At 37.2% G+C, this 23,083-nt stretch overlaps 1 protein-coding gene across 1 annotated transcript; it reads left to right on the plus strand.

The window, feature by feature from the left end:
* The first annotated feature begins 28 nt into the window (after positions 1–28).
* Positions 29–21,385, plus strand: LOC101854615 (DNA polymerase iota). Its single transcript, XM_013085753.2, has 10 exons — positions 29–572; positions 8,310–8,400; positions 9,504–9,617; positions 10,881–11,045; positions 12,071–12,211; positions 12,518–12,766; positions 14,858–15,036; positions 15,786–15,877; positions 17,332–17,459; positions 19,363–21,385. Exons 2-10 carry the CDS (start codon positions 8,334–8,336, stop codon positions 21,033–21,035), a joined length of 2,808 nt encoding a protein of 935 aa, XP_012941207.1. The 5' UTR covers positions 29–572; positions 8,310–8,333; the 3' UTR covers positions 21,036–21,385.
* The last annotated feature ends 1,698 nt before the right edge of the window (positions 21,386–23,083 follow it).

The raw sequence follows: 23,083 nt of genomic DNA on the forward strand, positions 1-23,083 counted from the left end.
AAAGAAGTCTAGGTTTTTTAAATTAAAATTTAATTTCTCAAAACCATGCAAACAAATTATTGCAGTACATTTATCTTTTATGAGGCATTCTGTATTCAGTCATCACATAATATATGCATGTTTCCTCACTCTGCAGAGAAAAAGCATTTCTTTTAAATTTAGCATACCTTCTTTCTTTTGTTTTTAGTTCGAAAAGCTGCAAGTTATAATTATTCTGCCGCTGTTTTTCCTCAGTTTATATACTTTCTTTTCCGAGTGTTTTTTTCTGAGGGAAAGGTGTTGGGATGGTAAAACATATTTGACAAAATGTTTGGACCTATTGAGACAGCAACTCACAACCCTCCTACCCTGACCCAGGAGACCCACCTTGACACTGAGCTAACAAAACAAGTAATGATTAATGCGCATGCCAAATCAACGAATGCAAAACACTACGAAACAGATAAGTAGTGTTCTGACTGCCAGAACTATCATAGAGTGTAATATACAATATAGCCTACAATAATAATGAAAGAGCCAAGAGCAGTAGAGCAGTCGCCAGACAGCACAAGAGCGCGAACGAAGACAAAATAGTGAGTGTACTAAATTTTACTTTAACTTTAACTTTAAAATACGATTGCAATTTATCGTCATGAACATAAACTAAGTCTAGGAATAAGGGGGGAAATACCAAAACCCGGTACAGACGGGACCCACATTTTTAAGGGCTGATTGGATTGGGCACCTGAGGTTTATTTTGGCTATTACTCTATATCTAGATCTAGATATCTAGATCTAGAATAGATCTAGATCTAGATCTAGATCTAGATCTAGATATCTAGAATCTAGTATTTCAAGGCACTTTTAGGCCAATAGCGCAGGCGAGTCTTTTGGCTATTCTCACCTGGTGTATGTTCACCGTTATATAGCCTAGCCTAGATCTAGATCTAGATCTAGGCCAACCAATTTTGCGTTCACCCTGAACCACAGAATTCTACACTGTGATAACAGAAAAATTGTAGAATTCTGTGCCTCTATGCCGTGAACAAACGTTCCATTACTACTGTTGTTAGCCTAAAAGAGTACAATTTTGTCTGTGGGCAGTGGAGAGAGAGAGAGAGAGGAGTCGAGAACTTCCGGGCACTGTTGGTGATTTTTAAAATTTAAATCAGATTTTTAAAATTTAAATCGGATTTTTTTAATTTTTTAAATTTTTTAAAAAATGTCGACAGTTTGGGATTTTTGGTGGCTAAAAGTATGTTCTTAAAGTGCAAAATGCATTGTCTTTATTTTAACTAATGATTAATTTAAGCAACTGCAATTTTAGAAAGGGCCACCTCTATTCTCACCCGGAGTGAGAATAGTGCAGGCGAGTCTTGTGGCTATTCTCACCCGGTGCGCGTTCACCAAATTTTGCGTTCACCCTAAACCACAGAATTCTACACTGTGATAACAGAAAAATTGTAGAATTCTGTGCCGTGAACAAACACTCCCTTACAACTGTAGCCTACTAAAAGCGTACAATTTTGTCTGTGGGCAGTGGAGAGAGAGAGAGAAAGAGAGAGAGGAGTAGCGCGAGAATTTCCGGGCAAAACAAAATGGCGACCCGCGTAGTTCGGCGCGATTCGAAAAGTTAAATAGCCGTAGCATCTTTGTAGACAACCAAATTAATTTACTTCTGTGTTTTAACATCATTTTTTAACTTTGTTTTGGTCAATTTGATCGTCCACACCGATTGACAGTATTCAGAATGAGACAGAGAGAGAGAGAAGAGGGGAGGAGTTGATCTTGTGAGAACTTCCGGGCTGGTGAGAATAGCCACTTTCTTTAGAAAGCCTTAATCTGCTATATCAGTGAATTATGGCTACAGACAAAAAATGAAGAAAATGTCAGTCTAAAAGGAAGGGGGGGGGGGGGGGTAATTATGCATAGATAAACTTGCATTTTATTTTTATTACAGTGTGTGTGTGAGCACGTGCTTGTGTTTGTCTAAAAAGAAAAAGAAAATGCTAATTTCAATTATGAAAAAATGTAAATTGAATACTGTATTATTTTACTGCTTACAGTGACAGGGGGGGAAAACAGACTTTTAAGCAATTTTAGTCTACTAAACCATATATCTGTTTTATAAAACCAAGGAAAGGAATTCTGAATGTTTAAAGATGTAAAAACAGAAAACATTTTTTTAAAGTGATTTAAATCACTGAGTTTTATTTTTAAAATCAAGTTGATTTAAATTTTAAAAAATCAACTGATTTAAATCAACCCAACCCTGGTTTTCAATTATGAAAAAAAAGTAAATTGAGAACTGTATTATTTTACAGTGACAGGGGGGAAAGCAAACTTTTAAGCATGATTATATTAGTCTACTAAACCTTATATCCGTTTAAAATAAAACCAAGGAAAGGAATTCTGAAAGTTGAAATATGTAAAAACTGAATATATTTTTTTGAAAAGTGATTTAAATCACTGATTTTTATTTTTAAAATCAAATTGATTAAAATTCTTAAAAAATCAACTGATTTAAATCAACCCAGCTCTGATTTCAATTATGGAAAAAAAGTAAATTGAATACTGTATTATTTTACAGTGAAAGGGGGGAAATCAGACTTTTAAGCATGATTATATTAGTCTACTGAGCCTTATATCTGTTTTATGAAACCAAGGAAAGGAATTCTGAATGTTGAAATGTGTTAAAACCGAATAAAAATAATTTTACAAAAAGTGATTTAAATCACTGATTTTTATTTTAAAAATCAAGTTGATTTAAATTTAAAAAATCAACTGATTTAAATCAACCTGATTTAAATCAACCCAACCCTGCTTCCGGGGAAAACAAAATGGCGACCCGCGCAGTTTGGCTCGATTCGAATAGCCGTAGCATCTTTGTAGACGACCAAATTAATTTACTTTTGTGTTTTAAGATCATTTTTTAACTTTGTTTTGATCAATTTGATCGTCCACACCGATAGACAGTATTCAGAAAGAGACAGAGAGAGAGAAGAGGGGAGGAGTAGATCTTGCGAGAACTTCCGGGCAAAACAAAATGGCGACCCGCATAGTTCGGCTCGATTCGAAAAGTGAAATAGCCATGGCATCTTTGTAGACGATCGAATTAGCTTACTTTTGTGTTATAACGTAATTTTTTTCCTTGCCTTTATCCATTTGATCATCCACACTGATAGAAAGTATTCTGAAATTAGAAAAAAAACAACATGTGTCTTGTTTCACACCGGGTTAGAATAGCCAACAGTGGCAAGTCTCACCCGGGGTGAGAGGTCGATCGTATTTTTATTCTCACCCCGGGTGAGGATAGCCACTTCCGCACTTTTAAAGGCATAGAGTGCCCATATTATTATTTGCTGTAGGATATCGTATCGTGAGTTATTGGGGATTTGAAATCAATAGTTAAAAAAGTATATATATTGTGAATCGGTTGCTATGAAAATGGTGGCCATATTGGATTTTGTATACTTTTTTTCAATCCCATTTTATTCCCAATAAACTGATTCACTTCTAATTTGGCCAACAGTAATTTTTGTTACGTAGCTCTGTCTTAAATTTGGCGTGTTGTATTTTTTATATGTTTTAGTTTTTATTTTATGAGACTTACAATTGGGTTGTTGCTAAAAAAGTGAAAAAAATGGAAGATTCATGCTTTCCAAGCACATAAATCAAATACTTGGATTTACTTGGATTTACTTGGATCCAGAGCTAGAATCATAGCAGGCGGCACATGTCCATAGCTGCTCATCTCTCCTTTCCAGCGTCCACCCCAGTGTCTTCCTGCTAATTGTCTCCATGAGGAGCTGGTTTGAGACACGCCTGACCACTCCTCGGAGCAAACTTTTTTTCGCTGTGCCCCGCACACTCTTTTCTTTTATTGTGCTGAGCACATATTATCAAATAATACTCCATTAATAGAAAATTCAACAAGCCAAAATTTAGAACTAGATTTAGGTGTTGTTGGTATCCTGTGAAAGTTACGTTGAAATTAAACAAGATACAGAGCGGAAAAATGGGATAAGGTGTGAAAAAATTGAATTGTGAGAAAACAGCAGATAAAAAGGCTAGAAAACATGTGCTTTCACAGAAAAACCGACCCCCCCCCCCCCCCCCCCCTCAGCTTTAGAGTGTAGCAAGGCTTACAAATGCTTATTGTTCAGGAAATATCCAGGTACTATAATATGTAATGACCCCAATTTGCATAATTTTACCCCAAAACACGATTTCTAGGTGCCCCACCAGCCCTAAAAGTAGTACCCAACAAAACCCTTCCGTTAATTACATTGGTCAAACGTTTGCAGCCAATCTCGAATAGATTTACTTCTAGATTAGTTTGTGCCATAATTATTGTAGGCCACCTTTGCCCATGTCTCGCTATTCTTCCCCCCTCCCAAATGAGAGAGCCAAATGAAATTCTCTGGGCCCAACAGTATCCAAAAGAGCCAATTTTTTTTTATTTGGCTCCAAACCGACAACCCTGACTGTGACTATTCGGACACGAACAGTGACGAGCATTATGCTGTGGAGCATCAGCCTTGACACCCCCCCCCCCCAGGGTCATGACCGCTAACCTCAGCTCTTATCTCTCTTGGGTCATTTCCAGTAAAATGAGGGGGTGAGAATAGCGAGACATGGGTTGTTCTCACGCAGGGTGAGAATAACCTCTTCCATTATTGTATATATAATGGCTCCTTTTGTCTTTGCACACGGTCAATTTAGCATATGATGGTCTCAAGGTTGTCTTCATGCAGCTTCTTTCATGGCTAAATCTTCCTATGGTTGAAGCGCAGTTTCTGTCGCAGTGTTTGCATGTCAGTGACATGGATCGAAGCTCTGTATTTCCGTTGTTTTCCTTACAGCGAGCACCTAGCACCTCTGTGATTGGCCCAAGTATAGAAAATGTATTTCCAGTATCTATTTTTGTCGTCATCGGGGACTTCCCCCAAGACTCTCTTACTTATGCACCCACTCACAGATGCATTGATTTGAGGGCTAAACTACCATAATTTTTTATGTAGAACACATGTATGGCCACTAAAACCCTTGCAAATCAATTCTTTTCAAGTAAATATATATCAATCCTAATTGCCAAAACATCAAATTATTGTCAAATGGTGCCACCCTGAAACCCCCCAGATTCTTTTTAGAACCCCCCCGTGTTGTTAAAATCAAGTCTAATATTACTATTTTCAAACATCAATAACTCAATAGCTATTGATTTGCATCAAAAATGAAGGCCAAATTTGTGTTCAGCATGCAAAATACTACTAGCAAAAAAAGTATATATAAAATATGTACATGAGACGGGTGCATGAGTAAAAAACCCCGGACTCTTGGGTTTCTCTCGCCAGTAACTGTTGACTAGATCTCGCCGTCTTTGGGTTGTTTTTTTTGGGTATTAATTAATTTTGTGTTATCTTTTATAATCTCAGCAATTGTCGTTCCATAAATTTACCTTCTCCTCAAAGTTGTACACACACACACTTACTCAAACGCGTGCGCACTCACACTCAAACACACACACACAAGCGCGGGTGCACACACACACACGCACACTCAGCCAAAGCAGTCGGCGATGAAACCTACTGACGTGTAGCCAATCGCGCGCTAAGATATTTGGCCCAATCACTGAGGTGTGCTAGGTGCTCGCAGCTTTATGTGTTTTCCTTTCATCGTTGGCGCTTCTCAGCCTGGTTGTTTCTAACTGCTCTCTAGCATTATACATTATAGTTCTTTCCTTTATCCTTTTCCTCCATGTTTTCCTTTCCTCAGCTATTTCTTCCCAGATGCTAATATCTACTCCAAGCTTAGATAAGCTGTTTTTGCAGGTGTCTTTGTACCTCAATGTTGGTCTTCCTCTTGGTCTCTTTTTCCTGGGCAAGTTCTTCATAGACAAGTTACTTCGGAATCCGGTTGTCGTCTATTCTCTTGACATGGCCCAGCCATCTCAATCTTTTTAAACACTGGATAGTTGTCATGCCCTGGAGGTTTGCTCGTGCCTAGACTTCAACATTTGTTACCTTGTCACACCATGAAATGCCCAAGATCTTGCGGCAGCATCTGAGATGAAAAATGTCCCCACCCCCCACCCCTGTTAAAATCTCTTGAAATATTACTGCTCATTTTGTAGGCCTACTGAAAAATAAAAGCACATCTCTCACTCTATTTTGGATAAAACATTGATACCAAGTATTTAAGGGGGCTCGATACTTGCGGGACAACATTTTAAACTAAAGACAAACCGAAACAATTTTTGTCACAGGCAGTAAGTATGAGACAAAAGATTCATGTTCAACTGTTGACACACTCGATTACGTAAGCCGTTGCCATGGATACAGCGGCCATCTTGAAATTGGATAAACTATTTTTTTTGCTCCACCATTTCTAAAGTTTTTAACTTGTTAAAATTTTGTAACTTGCAAAATGTCACAAATAAATAGGTGCTTGCAGCTGGCTGTTTTGATTGTTGATACTATGCTTAGAAAATATCCAAAATTGTTCTCAAAGTTGGGGATATAGAATTTGATCTTTAAAAAAATATTTTTGAAAAAAAAAATTGTAAATAAAATTCTAAAGCAAAAAGTAAAAAACTAACCAGCCCAATACAAGTACAAACTATTTTTCTAACTACGTGCCAAATTTGAAGTTTCTGTGTTGGAAAATAAAAAAAACGGCGGAGAAAAAACCCAGTAAATGAAAGCAAAAAATTTGTGAAAAAATCTGTGTTTTGAGACAAACAAGGTGAAACATCGAAAATGTTAGTACACAACATAGAACCCAGTAAAACTGAATTATGTTAATGTTAATCACTCAGCGACTAGTGCCAATAAAATCTAGACTGAATGAGGGATCAGAAAATACCAAAAGTAAAAAGTGCTCAAAGTGAGTGAAAATCAGTCCTTGAGGCCCTAGACCCGACCCGCGAGCCCCCTTAAGTCAGTATCGATACCCAGTACTCGTACAGCCACAACCGAAGAAAGTCTAAAAAAGTAGTAAATTCTATTTATCTCACAATAAGCAAATTGAAAAGATCAAACAAGTTCAAACTTAAATATTTTGAGGCATCATTGAGGAATCAAGCGTTGTCAAAATAGTGAAATCAAAGAAACCCGCATTTTTCCACTGGTAAGGCAATTTTAATAAAATTCTTGCTTTTGGCTCAATACTTTTTACATCCAAAATGTGTCATATGCTGGAATCAGGTGCTCGTCAATATTTGGTCAACTTAAAGCTTGTGTTCATTTGTCTTGCTTTTGATAAAAAAATTACCCATCTATCTTGACAGATGTTGAGACATAATATTTGCAATTGAAGGAGGCAGGGTTCACCTTGTTTCAGAGGTAAAATTAGCGAGAAAATGTCCGCCAAAGTTTTGGTGACTTTCAGAGATCGAGAGTCCATGGGAACTGCAAGTTTACATTTTTTGTGCCCTTGGTCAACATTTGCGTCACGGCATGATGGTGTTATCAGGCATTCGTCTTTATTTGTGTATGTGGAGTTATTGGTATCATCTTAAAGCTTGTTCATTTATCTTGCTTTTGATGAAAAAAATACCCTTCTTTCTTTTGCAGAAGTGAAGATATTTGTGATTGAAAGAGGTAAGTTCACTTGGTTTCAGCGGTAAAAATAACGAGAAAATGACCGCCACAGTTTGGTAACTTTAATAGCTAAAGAGTCCTTGAAAACTGAAAAATTGCATATTTTGAGCTTTAATCAACATTTGTCAATATAGTTCATATAGAAATAATTTTTTATTTGAACATAAAAGGGTTGAATAAATTTTTTAAAATTTGATTGAAATTGCAAAAACTGGCGGGAAAATGCCTGTTTCTCCAATTTTTGTTATTTTGATGAGCACCTGATTTCACCATGATGCCTCACATTTTTTCGAAAAATCCTCACATAAAAATGTGTATTTAAATGGGTATTAACTCTATAACCCAGAGTGGAAGATGAGAGCATCCAGTGAAATGTGCCCTGTCCCCGAGTGATGAGAGGACAGACCTAGCGTCTAGTCAGATCACAGGGTGCATGAAGTATTATTGATAATGCAGTATCATAAGATTCTACCACTAAGATTCTCTCCCCCCCCCCCCCCCCCATCATCTCTCTCTCTCTCTCTTTCTCTCTCTCTCTCTCTCTCTCTCTCTCTCTCTCTCTCTCTCTCTCTCTCTCTCTCTCTCTCTCCCCCCTGCCTCCCTCCACCCTTCCCTCCCTCCCTCTCTCTCTCTTTTCTTCCCCCCATCCTGTCTCTTTGCCTGTTTACTTCTCTCAGAGACGCATCTTTAATGATTTTTCACTTTATGATTCTTCTCAATGAACAGCTTGATATATGTGCTGCTGATGGAATGGACTCACCACAGTTTGATGATGATGCAATGCCCTCTGATGAGGAATGGGCAATGCCTCTTCAGGGTAAGACAGACTTTTGCAATTTGTATTAGTTTCAAGTTAATTGTGATGTTAGATCCTCTACTCTTATATCTTTTCCCTTCAGTATGAATAATGCATCATTGATTTCAATGCCCTTCAAATGTAATTTACAGTCTGTATGTGAGACAGTCGCAAATTTTGTGAACTGATTTGGGTTAATCTGTCTTAATAAGTGCTCCATTTATGGAGGGAAGCTACTGAGACAACAAAATTGTTGTATTAACATATACTACTGAAATACAGTTGTGAGTGTTTTCCTGGTGACAAAAAGGGGTTGATAAAATTAAAACTACAGTCGAACCTGCCATGATGGCCTCCTGTATAATACGACCACCTGTACAGACTGGCACTTTCCATTTTCCCCCTTGCTTTTTTTCAATATAATTTAAGTGTGTAAAATGATCACCTGTCCAATGCGGCAGTGGCCACCTTATTTTATCAACCCAGAGTCAAATTTACATACCTCAGGCAGCCAGGCATGGTCTCTATAATCGCCCAATGCTCTGTCATAAATTCTAAATCGGCCTTTGGCGCTATGGACGGGCCGTCATTACCCATTCACCTGTCATTCTTGTTAGTCTCTAAAATGAATGTTTACCCAAGTTGACCAATGGGTAACAATACATTTTCAACTTCTGGTGAGGGAAGTGTTTTTCCGTCATAAACTATAAGCCGTGCCCACAACTCACACAAATTGTACGTGAAGTGACTGGTCACTGTTTTGTTTACCTAATCCATAACAAAGTAACAATAGACGTTAACGTGAACTTGCGACAAAAGCGTTGTTTGTTCTCCAAGGGGTGGCGACTCAGTGTTTGTTTTACCTCGAAGCTCGGTCTTCGTCTTACTTTTTAAAATTTTATCCTTTCACAAAATCAGCAAACAGAAAGCTAACCAAAAAAAAACAACAATAAAAAAACAACAGAGCAACAACATCTTCCATGTTCATGTTTGAAAGTAGAAAGAAACTAATCAGATGATCCCTCATTACTTTTATGTGTAGGCCTTTACCTTATGTGTACTTAAATAAAAATTATTGGACTACACTTTGACATTGTTAATATCTTGTGTAATATTTTTTTCAGATGTTCCTACTCCAAAGAAAGAACACAACCGTGTTGTCATTCATTTTGACATAGATTGCTTCTATGCTCAAGTTGAAATGATTCGTAATCCAGAGTTAAGGTCGAAACCATTGGGTGAGTGGCATCTGATAGATATATGTTGTCAGTAGTTTGAGTGCTTGAGACTAGTTTTTAATGTCTTCAGCTCAGGGATAAAATTTAAATTTGAATTTGTTTGATCTTTCTGTTTTTCTATTAAATCAAGCATCTGACTTGTCTGGAAGGTATAATATATTTGCCCCAATGATATGACCGGCTAACCCCAGTGGATCAAATTTTACAGGAGAAGCAAACAATTTACTTGGTATGATCACGTAGCAACCTGGTTGGTGGCTTTATTTCTGAAGGTTTGAGGGTGGTTCTACTGTCAAAATTCAGACCTGTCTTTGACTGAGCATAAATGAAACGGATACTTTGCTATGGATTTGTCAATTTTAAAAATAGATCCTTTGTGGGTATTCTGGTCTTTTCATAAGGGGAGGTTGCTATCTGTGTGAAATCGGGCGCTTATCAAAATAATGGAATCAAAGAAACATACATTTTTCCACCCTTTGGACAATTTTTTATCGAATTTTGTCCATTCAAGAACACATTTCAGTGTCAATTTTGCTGAAAAACGTTAATGAAAGGTACAAAAAAATGTAAATTTGTAGTCTTCGAGGACTATCAAGCTTTGTAAATTTTCCTTCAACACCAAGAGACCCCACCTCCTTCAATCACAAATATCTCGACTTCTATTCAAGATACAGGGGTGTTTATACCATCAAAATCAAGACAAATGGACAAGCTTTAAGATGATATCAAAACTTTATACCCAAAAACTGAGGAGTGCCTGATTTGGACGTATTGCAACACATATGAATTTTTGCCTTTAGAGATGACCATGTTTTGAGAGTTTTTTCAATGAAGCACAATCTTGTCTTTTGTTTTCACTATTGCGGTAGTAGAAATAACCTGCTGCGTAGCTGTTCTTTGCCTTTTTTGTTTGTAATAACAGATGTGGTTTCTTCAAACTTTTCTAAAATCAATTTGTCAGAGATATAACGAATAAGAGACATAATGTACTGACATTAAATGAGTATATGAAAGTCCATGGTTTGATCATTTTAAGAATCTGATGTCATGATTATTGACAGGGAATAGGGAATTTTAGAGGCTCTCTTATACTGGCTCCCTCATTTTGTGGATGAGTACCAAAAACAATACCATCTTTAAGTCTTTCATTTCTATGCTCATACATTTTTTTGGAAAAATTGTATCATTTGAGGGAAAATATAGTTCAATTCATACTCAGTTTTTAGTTAATTCTTGCTTTTTATCTCTCTTTTTATGTTATAGGCATTCAGCAAAAGAACATTGTGGTGACCTCCAATTACATTGCAAGGGAAAAGGGTGTGACTAAACTCATGTACCTGACTGATGCAAAAAAAAAGTGCTCAGATTTGGTTCTTGTCAGCGGAGAAGACTTGACAAACTATAGGCACATGTCATACCAGATTTCAGGTTAGTTCTTTTTGTTGATGGTATAATAATCATAAAAAATTCTTTATTATTCATTGCATAGTTTCAAAGGATTTGTTGCTAAATTGATAAGAATGAAGTGCTGTTTTGGCCAACTGCTCGTCTGCACTTAGAATTGTAAGTTATACCAAACGAGGACCCCAATGGAAGAACAAGAGAAGTGACATTTGGCAATATTTTGAATAACTCTCTTTGTATTTTACTAGTTTCTTTATCTTTCGCCTACCAATATTTATGTGATGATCTATCATCCTGAGTGAACTGAAAAGAAATACCAGGCATCCTGTGAAAGCAACAGTATTAGTTAAAAAAAAAGAAAGGAAGTCCTTCTAAATGTTTCAGTTGTTTTTCTCAAGGATGGGAGAATGAGACCAGGCCTGTTCTTCAGTGGAGTCAACATTACTTCAAAGAATGTAATGGTTTTGACTGAGAAATCTACAAGATTAGTTCAAAGAATTTTTCTTTATTTGGATTGACTAGCAAACTGACATTTATCTTCTTTCCTTTCAGTGTCCTCTGTATGTTTTTCTATTTGATATACATTATTACAGGGAAACCAATTTCATAGCCTGTAAAGTTGTTATGAGCATTTTTCTTACATTATTATCAGTAAATACATGCCATCAGTGTCACAAGCAAAATGGGAAGAGATTGAAACGCTGAAATTACAGGGAAAACAAAAAGCAATCTGAGCTTACTTTTTTTTCTCCCAAGACTTCACAAGATTTTTGGCTCAAGAAACTTTGAATAGACCTGAGCAATAACAAGTGCTATAAAAACATTTGTGTAGACAGATACATACACAATGAACATAATCATTTGGGGGTTACCTCATCGGTTATGATTTTTTAATCTGAAAAACAGCAAATCTATATATCTATATCTTTTAAATTTGAGTTTTTATTACATTTAAGGGAGTCTGAAGAATTTGTCAGGGGAAGTATACATTGTAAGTGTGTCATAGTTTTGTCACTAATTTTCTGCTTTAAAACCAATTCTTCTTCCAGAATTCTTGCAGAAGTACAGCCCAATTGTAGAACGCTTAGGTTTTGATGAGAATTTTGTCGATGTGACGGAAATAGTGGACCATCGCTTTATCCATGGAGAGTGCAAGGAGCAGTTTGTGGGCCATACCTATATGAATGAAGGTAACTGTCCAGTGAAATCTTAGCATTATTTTTGCAGATTTTCAGATATTTTCACACTTACCGGTGATGTTTATCTATGTGTCAGTATTTATGATGAGGATTGGTCATGAATTCTTTGGGGCAGTGTTGAATTAATATTTTATATTATATATTTTGCTACCCATTAAGTTTAAAACTAAAAGTTTGAAGCGCTTTTTTCTCTCCAGAAGAGTTGATGAAACACTTGAGGTTACAGCTTGAATTTGTTTCAGACATGAGTCCTGTTTTGCTATTTATAAGTGAATGAAAATATTTTCCCCCTTTCAGATTCTTCTCAACAAACTACCTGTACTTGTGGATGTAAACTGAGGCTACAGATTGGTTCCCAAATTGCTGCTGATATGAGAGAAGCTCTACACAAAGAGATGGGTATAACATGCTGTGCTGGGGTGGCTCACAATAAGCTATTGGCCAAACTGGTAGCCGGAACACACAAGCCCAATCAACAAACATCAGTTCTTCCTCATCAGTCTCTTAGCTTAGTGTCGCAGCTGCCCTCAGCACGGTCCATTCCAGGTGAATTCATGAGCTGATTTAATATAGGGGTTTTGACTGTAACCTCATAGTCTGAAGGTCCATGGTTCAATCATTTTAAGAATCAGGCGTGATTATTATTTTCAAAATGTATAAATGACATGACGTACTGAGGTTAAACGAGCATCTGAAGGTCTCTTGTTTGATCATTTAAAAAATCTGGGTTCTTCGTTATTTACAGGGAATCTCTTTTACTGGCTCATTCCTATTTCAGACAGAGATTAAACTATGGGTACCAAAAATAATTCCCTCTTGAATTTTTTTTTTCTTCTATGAGGAAATTTGATTAGGGCTAGAAAAACAAAGCAAAACTGAAACTGCTTATCAAACTAGGGGTGGAGGGATGGAAGGGGGTGAGGAGATAAATTTGTGGAAGAAAATTTGTTTTACACTGACATAATTGCGATCACACATATTCCAATAATTTCAAACAAAATCAAGCCATTTGTGGTTGCTGGATTGCAGTCCCTTGTTTTGTGTACATAAATTGCTGAGTCCTCTTGAGATAAAAGGTATGTTAAGTATACCATCAGTGCTTTGAGATAAAAAGTGTCATGCCACTTTAGGTAATAACTGGTTATTTATTTACCCGGTACTGAAAGAAAGAACAAAACCAGAAAGTATATAGTTTCCCTTTCAGGTTCTGCAGATGAGTACTTTTTATTCTATGGAAGTTATCAGTTTTTTATATTTGTCATTTTAGAGAGGGAATTCAAATGGTTTCTACAATCCTTTCTCAAAAGGGAGGGGAGAGTGTATTTTTCGGGAGTTTAAAGTACATTTTTTTCGGCCAGTGGGGTGTTGGTTTGTCACTTTTAAAAAAACTGACAAACTGACTTGGGAACTCTTGTTCAATTTTCTGTTGGAGTTGGAGATGTCCTGAATGAGGCACAGAAAGACAAATGAGGTATTAGGTTCAAGATAGTAAGTTTTTGTAAGTAAATTATTGAATAGTCAGAATAGGCATACATTCTTTTCATCTCGTTGCTTCACAATCGTAGTTTATGTGAGAGATGGCCTTAAAAGATAAGAGGGAAAGTTGTTTTAGGTGAAGGAACCTAAAGAAACAGGCAGGCTCAGTGTTTTCAAAGTGCTGAAAGAAAACTATGGTCAAATACATACGGTTCAGCGCAATGTATTTTAAAAGAGAGAAATTGGTGCCTGGGTAATGATTATTTTGCATACAGTTTGTCATGCACATAGCAAATTCTTTCTGTAATGGACGTATTTCACTACGTAAGTGTTTTAAATACAAAGGATATTGCGTAAGTAAAAATTCGGTACTTGAAAAATTTGTCCGTTTTTGTGTTTCTCTATGTGAGTGTTTGCTATATGTGTGCAGGAATGTATCTCCTAGTAAAGCAATCAGTGAAATGTATAGCTACTCATAATTTTATGGCATTCAAGTGGCTTCATAAAAAAGTTGAAAACCTCTCCTCTCATCTATGGCACATGGAATGATGGATTAAATGAAGGTTGTTTTTGGGGATTAGAATTAAACTGTTCAAACAATAAACAGCTAGAATTGCCATTTGTGTCATGATGCGGTGGAATCAGGTGCTCGTCAAAATTTGGGCATGTGGAGTTGTTGGAAGTATTGTAAAGCTTGTTCTCTTGTTTTGCTTTTGACAGTAAAGAAATACTCAGCTATGTTCAATAGATGTTGAGGTATTCCAGATTGAAGGAGGTGAAGTCACATGGTTTTAGAGGTAAAATTAGAGAGAAAATGGCTGACAAAATTTGGTAATCAGCGTTTTTCAGTAAAAGCCAAAAAGCATTGAGTTTTGAAATTAACCTAGATGGTACTGAGCCGAAAAATTAAAATTTGATAAAAATTGCCGAATGGGAAGAAAAATACAGTATTCTTTGATTTTATTATTTTGACGAGAGCTTAATTTCACTACGATGCCTCTCATTTCTAAGCAATAGCTTAAACAGTTTTAAGGGCACCACTGGATCAAGCATCTAAACGTAAATTTTTTTTCAAAAGTCCTTAATAAGGGCCTGTCTCATTGTATTATTATTGGCTTACCCATGCTCATCCCTCCCTCTCCCACAATCCTATAATAACAGGTATAGGGTCGAAGTCAAATCGGCGTCTGCAAGCAATGGGAATTAGTTCTGTGCGAGATCTGCAGGCTGCTGAGATGAGCCTGCTTGAAGGGGAGTTCGGCTCTGCCACTGCTAAGCTGCTGAGAGAACTCAGCTTTGGCATCGATGACTCACCAGTGACCACTTTTAGTCTGCCTCAGGTTTGTTGGTCTGCTTTGAATTAAAGAAAAGCTCCTATTAGTGTAATCTTTTAGTAATGTTCGGAACATCGTTCCAGTTTTCTTTCTTCACGTCATAAGTGCCATGAACAATTCATAAAATGAAGTCTTGGCTGTCATTTTTAATGTTTAGTCCATAAACAAAAATGGTATCTCAGCTCGTGTCTTTACAAAATTTTCGGTTGATATCTGATGGCATCTTTCTAAGTTATGTATGCCAGCGGCTACAGACACGGTATAATTCACCAACAAATGCAATATGCATTTCTCTTGTGTCCTCCATGGTAAAGCAGGCACCAACATTTAGCATATGTGTATCTTTCTTGTTCTCTTAAGACTTGAATTTTACTGGGTAGGCAGATTTAAGATTTTTATATGAATAACCCCACAATATTTGTTGTCAGTTTAACACCACTGAGTCTGGGTAGATATATGGAGCAGTTGTTAAATAAACGATCATTTATTAAAACAGATGTAACTAAGAACAAATTGGACACTCTGCAAACACTTGTCTCGAACAAAAACTAAGCCGTGGAAAATAACCACTCTACTGTAGTAAATTTTGAAACATTGAGCTTTTAGTCCATCAGTGTATTGCTTTCCTGTGTGTTTGTTTCTTTTTAGAATCATCATAGCTAGATCTGTCAGTCTTATTGTATGGGAGAGAAAAACAATATGAAACTGATCAGTGTCTTCAACTCTTGAAAAATTAATTGATTCTTTACATTCAGACTTTGAGCGACGAAGACTCCTTCAAATGTTGCAGTGAATACTCTGATGCAGAAAAGCGGATCAAAGATCTTCTTCTTAGCCTTCTACAAAGGTTTGCTGCTTTTTGCAAAATGTTTGACTCTTGTATAGCTGCATTTATGACTTTCATTTAGCAACTAGAGATGTTTCTTATATTTCGAATTTTTGTGGTCATGACAGCTGTTCTTAATAGATCTTTTTGCATTTATACCCGTTCTATTATTTTCTTCTGACTCTTAAAAATCATGCTTTTTTGTTTTCTGGGCCACAATGTATTTTGATTCCAGTGGCTCACTAGGTTTTGCTATTGGCTTACTTGGTGCCACTCACTTGAATAACTGAATTTCAAGTGCAGGACAGTTAGGTTTGGCTGATTTTTGTCACTTATGTCTGTGGCACTATTTATTTTACTACTTCTCTCGTTAAGCCTTTCAAGAGAGGAGTGTTAGGTGAAACCGCTAATTTTTTGTGTTATATTGGAAAATCATTGTGCTGATAGTATAAATCGAACCCAAATTTTTTTTTATTCCCTCAGAGGTCAAAGTTAATTGTTCATTAATGTCTAGCTTTAAGAGTACAATGAATTGATTTGATCTAACTCTGATTGTAAGAACCTAACCATCCAGACAAAACGTACACTTCACTTAAAATTGTGAGCCTAGCAGATTTCGGTGCCGCAAGTGCCCTGCCTTACTAAAAACCTGTATCTATCTGACAACGTGTTGAAGTTGTGGTGGAAAAAAATATAAATTGTGCTCTCCTCAAATGCTTTTACTTTGCTGAGATGTGGAGTTGTAATCATTTCAAGTTTTTCAAGCTCTTTACAATTTTTACTGCTTGACCGTGTTTACTTTCTTGTGGCATGTCTGTACCTTTTGAAAGTTGTCCCAAAGAAATGAGGAGGGGGGATTGGGTCGGCGGGGTGCATTTTACTATGCAGTCAAAATTGTCAAAGACGGTCACCCATTGTGAAGGACAAAAGGGGTTATCTTAGACAGATGGACATCTTGGACAACATCATTGTTATCTAAAAAATGTAAGGGTGGAAGTGGGAAGTGGTTGTCTGTACAGGTGATTGTCTTGGACAGGTGGCCATTAAGGCAGGTTCAGCTCTATTTACTTGTCCATGTTTGCTTCTATCTACCTGTCAAGCAAACTATTGTCACCGAAGCAGCCCCTCAGGACTTTGAAATGCTTAAAATTTCTTTTTTGCTCAAATTATTGTCCAATGTTTTGTTTTAGTAAGTGTTTTATGGCACTTACAACTCAATAAGGTCATATAAATGCTGAAGATTAAAAATGTTATGAAAGATTAACAAACACAAAAAAGCAAGAGAGATAAAGGTGATAGATGTTTGATAGCAAAAAAGGAGCAAACAGCAATAAAGCACCCACCAACCCCCCACATTGTCCATTGATCTTGATATAGAGTTTGTACATTTCTGCACCTGTCAGAGTTCTATTGCCATAGTTTTCGAAGCCATATTATAGTTTAAACATTATTTGGTAAATTTAATATTGTTTCAGAGTTGTAGAAGATGGAAGGATCCCCCAGACAATTCGCCTCACAGTTAGACGAGTGAAGAATAATTACCACAGAGAGAGTAGACAGTGTCCTGTTCAAGCCAGTATTTTCAAAAAGTGCCAGAAGAAAGGTGAGTGAGTTAGTTTAAAAAAACAACTGAATAAGACATAATTTTATACTTTCAACTTTTCAGTTGGAGGTCTTCGATGGTGCTAAAGAAAGGCTGCTTTGATTTGTGATATAGTCTGCAAGAAAGGGGAGATTTTTGGCACACTTAATTTTGAGCTGGAAGCAAAAACTTGAGATTTGGTCATCCAAAGTGAAAATTTGATTGTTTATACCAAGGGGTACCCCAACATCTTATGTCTATTTTCTGAAAAGTCATTTATTGAAATAAGGTGTATAGGTATTTTATTTTGATTTATTTCTGACATACTATTTATTTTTTCATCTTCGAAAGTTTTTGACATTCCATTGCTTTTACATTTAATTTCTCCTGTTCTTTGTATTTTTATTTGTTCTATTTGTTAATTTTTTTGGTGATGTTTATGGTATAACTCTAAAACTTGGTGTGCCTGAGACCAAAGTTTGTCAAGACTGTGTTTTTAAGATATAAAGAAATACAGTAGTCTCCCCCTAAACGCACGCCATTTAAAAGCACGCTCCGCTCAAACGCACTCTTTCGTCATCTGACGGGTTTTTTACTATATGATTTAGACATAGAAACGCACGGTCATTCCCTCTAAACACACACTCTGATCCGCGAAACACGCCGACAGGTAAAGCTTGACAAGAGGAAATGTTCACAATATAAATTGCACAGCTTGCATGACAAGCTTAGAAAAACGGATAGTTGGTGAGAATACCCCTCACGCTGAACAAAAAGAGCGATGGACAGCGTTTTCACACCCAACTTTCCACAGACACATAGATCTTGGACTGGTGGAGGAAAGGTTGGGGGACTGAAATGTTTTTTGATTGGTCACTGGAAATGCATCTCTGACCCTGAGAGAAGTTTCTGACTGGTGTTTGGGTGACCGCATGTTATGTTTCGTGTTGTTTAGTTAGACCTAGGCTTTGATGCGCAACACGCGTGAATGCAGTAAAACATTAGATAGGCCCTACTCTATAGGATGAAAGATTAGTCAAGTAAGCCTAATCACCTGCGTTCAAAGAACTTATAGATCTAACGTACTTGTTCAACGAATCACAAGAGAAATGTTTCTCCGATTGTAGAGATCTATGATTCTGTTCTGATTTCGTTCCTGAATTGGCGGTCGGGGGTGTCGCTTGGAAAGCCACGTGGCTGCGGCGTCGTCTCTATGACTTTCACCAACAGTTTCCTCTTAGGCTATCTGTTCCCGACATTTTATGGTGCATCATTACATTGAATTTGTTTTTCTGCCCCCCCCACCCATTCACACCTTTGTAATCTTAACCGCATTGGGGGAATCCTTCACAAAACGCGTATCGTAACTTTATTTGCCCAAAGTGACTCCCACCCCTAAGGGAGGTCACTAGAATATATCAAGGCAATGAGATGACTGCTTCCTCCTTTTACAAAGGTTCATGTAAACGCACGCTCAGAGGCCCTCCCGAGCACCGTGCGTTTAGGCGGAGACTACTGTATGCATGTTGAAACTTTGAACCAGTTTTTACTTAGTTCATAGTTTTTTCTAATTTCATACTTTTTTCATCATAACTTCAGTTCTAGACCAGACATCTTCGAAATCTAAAGTGCAGATTTTACCCAGTAAAGTCCATGTAATGAGGTGGTAAGAAAAAGTAAAAATGTCCGACACATTCCCTTTTTGCAGCCTGACTCACATTTTCTAAAAAGAAAAAGACAGCACTATTCTTATTGATCAAAGACTCTATACTCGGCTATCTCAAACTGAGCGGTCTCCTCTTTACTTTTATCTTTCTTTGTAGATATGGAATATTCTATTATACTAATCAATAGTTTTCTTTTTAGTTACACCATATTAAAAAAATATAATAAAGCATTTTTTTGTTGTCGACTTTTTTCTCAGGATGCCTGGAGACTGCATGCAGAAGCCTGATGCCCATCCTAATGAATTTGTTTTGTAAAATGGTGGATGCCTCGAAACATTTTCATTTGACCCTGATCAACATTTGCTTTGCTAAAATGGGAGAAGCCAGTAACTGTCAGGGGAAAATCAGCTCTTTCTTCTCCAGCAATGATGACTACACCAGTGAAAAGGTAGAAATTAAAGTTTCAGGTGCTGTGAGTCCCACAAAGACTTCAGATTTAAAGTTGGATGAGAGTTCAGTTAATACCTGTGGCAAAGATGAAGATTGTGTGATAAATGAATGCTCACCAAAAGATATTCCTCAAAGTTTATCCTCATCCAGAAAAAATGCAGACAATAGAATTGGACAAGTGGCTAGCACTTGTGAGTCTGTTGACAAGGATGACAATGAAGCTAGAGCTATCCGTTCTGTCAAAGAAATGGATGTAAGAATGTGCAAGGTTATTCAAAAGTCTCCTGAGAACAACACAGCAATGTGCAAAGTTACTCAAAAATCTGCTGAGTATAGCACAGCAGTGTGCAAGGTTACTCAAAAATCTGCTGCTGAGTATAACATGGCAATGCCACAATCAGTGGACACAGACATTCCCTCAGCAGTAACCAATTTACAGGAACTTCTTCCCTCTGGAATTGACTCTGAGATGGTGCTTGAGCTGCCGAATGGTGTCCAGCAAAGTGTACTAGCAGACTACGGCATCATGGTAGAACAACTTCCTGAAGGCAAACGTTTTGTGCTTATGTCAAGCAGAGTCTCAACCAGATCCACTGGCAACACTGGAAAAAGTACAAGGGTTAAGAAACGTTTGTATCCCAGAGACAGTTTATGTGGGCAGAGTAGGTCCACGTCTACCACCAGCAGTGCGAGTGTTGCTGAAGCAAAAGGTGCCAAATTCAAGAAGGTTACTTTAGATCAATTAAAGGAAGAAAAAGAGGCCTGTGATAGCAGACATGCAAAACCATCTGAATTGTTGAAAGAATCAAGAAGCCCAAAACCAGAACAAGGTACTGAGACAAATAATACTTCAAGTGTTCATTCCAATGAGTCTTCTCAATCTCTAGAGATCAGAAACAAAAAAGGGAGGACACCTTTTAATTCTGAAAGTGAAGAGGTTATTGAGGATAAGACTTACAATAAGGAAGCTGCTCGTGAGTCACCAAAGATGTTTTCAGGGCTATTCCCAAGAACAGCAGTTGGTGAAACCATGACTGAAAAGACAGAAATAAATAGAGCGAATGAAAATGTACATGTGCCAAATGAGCCAGAAATTAGCTTGCTCAGTCCGTCCATGATTAGTGATCAGAAGACAGTTACTCAGTCTAAAGTGCCACAGTTACAGGCAGCTAGATCATATTCTATTCCTGCAGTCTCAAGTAGTAGTTCAATTGGAGAGCTAAGTTCACCTCCAAAACTGTGTCCATCATCAAAGTCTCACTTCCGACTGCCTGACCACATAGATCCAGACGTTTTTTCTGCTTTGCCCAGCAACATCCAAGGGGAGATCATGGCGCATGTTGTCATGGGCAACAGTCCACCTCGTTCTGTTAGCTCTGATGCAAACAAGTCCTTAATGGAGCAGAAAGACTCAAAGTCCACTGAGAAAATAAAATGTAAGAGTCAAAATACTCTCTTGACATATTTCAAAAAGAAATGATGTGATGCTCAGTGACAGTTTCTTTATCTCTCTCTATCAGTGATGATATCAGAATGCCCCCTCCCTTCAATGTCCCCACTTATTGTTTCTAGTACTTTTGCTTACCATTACTCCTCAGTACCCAGTCAGTAAACTTGGTCTGTACATGATACTTATAATTTCATATATATAGTATAACACAGACATATCGAATTCGTCGGGACTGGCCTGGGTAGTTCGAGGGATATCTTTCAAAGATAAAGAATTTTGAAATAGCGGGACCGCAAGCATAGTTCGATGGATGCGTGATTTTGAGTCTTCCGTGTTCGACTTATGTGTTATACTGTATAAAAATTATATATATATATATACACAGTGTAACACGGATAGGTCGAACACCCCCCCACAACGAGGCAGTGCTACTGATTGAAGTCCGTCTTAAGGCTTTAGGCCATTCCCAAAGGGGGGATATTAACATGTTCTTATACACAATAGAATTGTAAATGGGCTGATTATCAATGTTGTACTCATACTGTGCCGGAACAACATAGGGGGGACTGCTGCTTTTTCTTTCCTCATCCTTACTATCCTCATTTTTCCTCTACTTCTTTTGTACGTTTGTGACTTTCTTGTGAACTGCTATTTCCGGGGTACTTTGATAATGGAAGCAGACTTTGTGCTGTTGTGGCTAGAGAGGTAAGCAGAGTAACCCTGGTTCCCCATTTGGACTTCTCTGTTGACATCCATCCCTTGGCACTCATCTGACCTTATGCAGTTGTGAGTGCTGTAAAACCTTACTAACACTAAAACTAAGGCAAAAAACACAGGTCGAAATCACGCATCCGTCCAACTGTGCCTGGATAACTCAAACACGTCGGGGGGAATGAAAAATGTGTTTGACACATCCATAATTCAAGTAAACTGTAAACTGTATAGTAAAAAATTAAAGAGATATCAGTTGGGGAATGGCAAACTCTATGAGTTATCTGTGATTTCACGAGTTTTCCGTGTTTGTGCTATCTGTGCCTGACTGTATGTGTCACGACCTGGTGAAGTCAGGCGCTCGTCAATTTGTGAGCATATGGAGTTATTGGTGTCATCTTAAAGGTTGTTCATTTGCCTTGCTTTCAATGAAAAAAATATCCATTTATCTTGAATAGAAGTGAGATATTTGTGATTGAGGGAGGTGGGATCACCTGGTTTCAGAAGTAAAATTAGCAAAAAAAATGGCGGCCAAAGTTTGGTGACTTCCATAGCTAAAGAGTCCTTGGAAACTGCAAATTTACATTTTTTTTTCTCATTTTATCAACGTTTTTCCATAAAATCCACACATAAAATTGTTTTTGATACAAGGTGTTGAGCCAAAAAACGAAAATTCAAAAAAAAATTTTCCAAACTGGCTGAAAAATGCATATTTCTCAGATTTTATTATTTTGACGAGCGCCTGATTTCACCATGATGCCTCACATATATATTCTTAGAATGTTACAATTAATTCCTTTAACTTAAAGTTAGTTGTTTTTGCACCAAATGGTGGATGATAATCAGAGTACATGTATATCAGGATATTTTACTTGCTTTGTACCTACTGATTTGTCAGTGAGTGCCTTGGGCTACATTTTGTACAGTTTGTTGATAAAAATGAAACATAAAACTGTTAAATTTTGATCTGTTGTCACCTGATCAAAGCTGGAAAACCCTACTTACTCTCCCTCTTTTTTCTCACCATGTATAACCATAAGCAGAGAATTATATTTCTGGTTTTATTTTTACTTTGGTTACGTTCATTATTTTTCCACTTGCGCCTTCCCTTATGTTAACAAAGGAAGTAAACATGTGTATCATATTCTTTTTTCTTCTGTGATTGAGTTTTATTTCCTGCTTGACTAAAATAGATATTTTTGAAGTCTGTCCCAGTGTTTTGGGTTTCTATAGTAAGTAAATGTATGAGTTTAATTCCCCTTTCAACAATGTTATTTTATTTAAAAGGCAGGACTCTGAATCTATTTTTATTCATCTCCGAAAGGACCAAGCCAGGGGTTTAGTAAGAGCCTTGTAAACTCAACAAA

This window comes from Aplysia californica, unplaced genomic scaffold (genome assembly GCF_000002075.1).
Source record: "Aplysia californica isolate F4 #8 unplaced genomic scaffold, AplCal3.0 scaffold00016, whole genome shotgun sequence".
Lineage (NCBI taxonomy): Eukaryota > Metazoa > Mollusca > Gastropoda > Aplysiida > Aplysiidae > Aplysia > Aplysia californica.

What these genes read in the sequence shown, in the direction of transcription:
- LOC101854615 (XM_013085753.2), top strand. Translation starts at nt 8,334, where the DNA reads ATGGACTCACCACAGTTTGATGATGATGCAATGCCCTCTGATGAGGAA. An exon ending in GTTAAGGTCGAAACCATTGG is followed by an intron (nt 9,618 to 10,880) that starts GTGAGTGGCATC and finishes TTTATGTTATAG; the next exon opens with GCATTCAGCAAAAGAACATT. An exon ending in CTCAGCACGGTCCATTCCAG is followed by an intron (nt 12,767 to 14,857) that starts GTGAATTCATGA and finishes CTATAATAACAG; the next exon opens with GTATAGGGTCGAAGTCAAAT.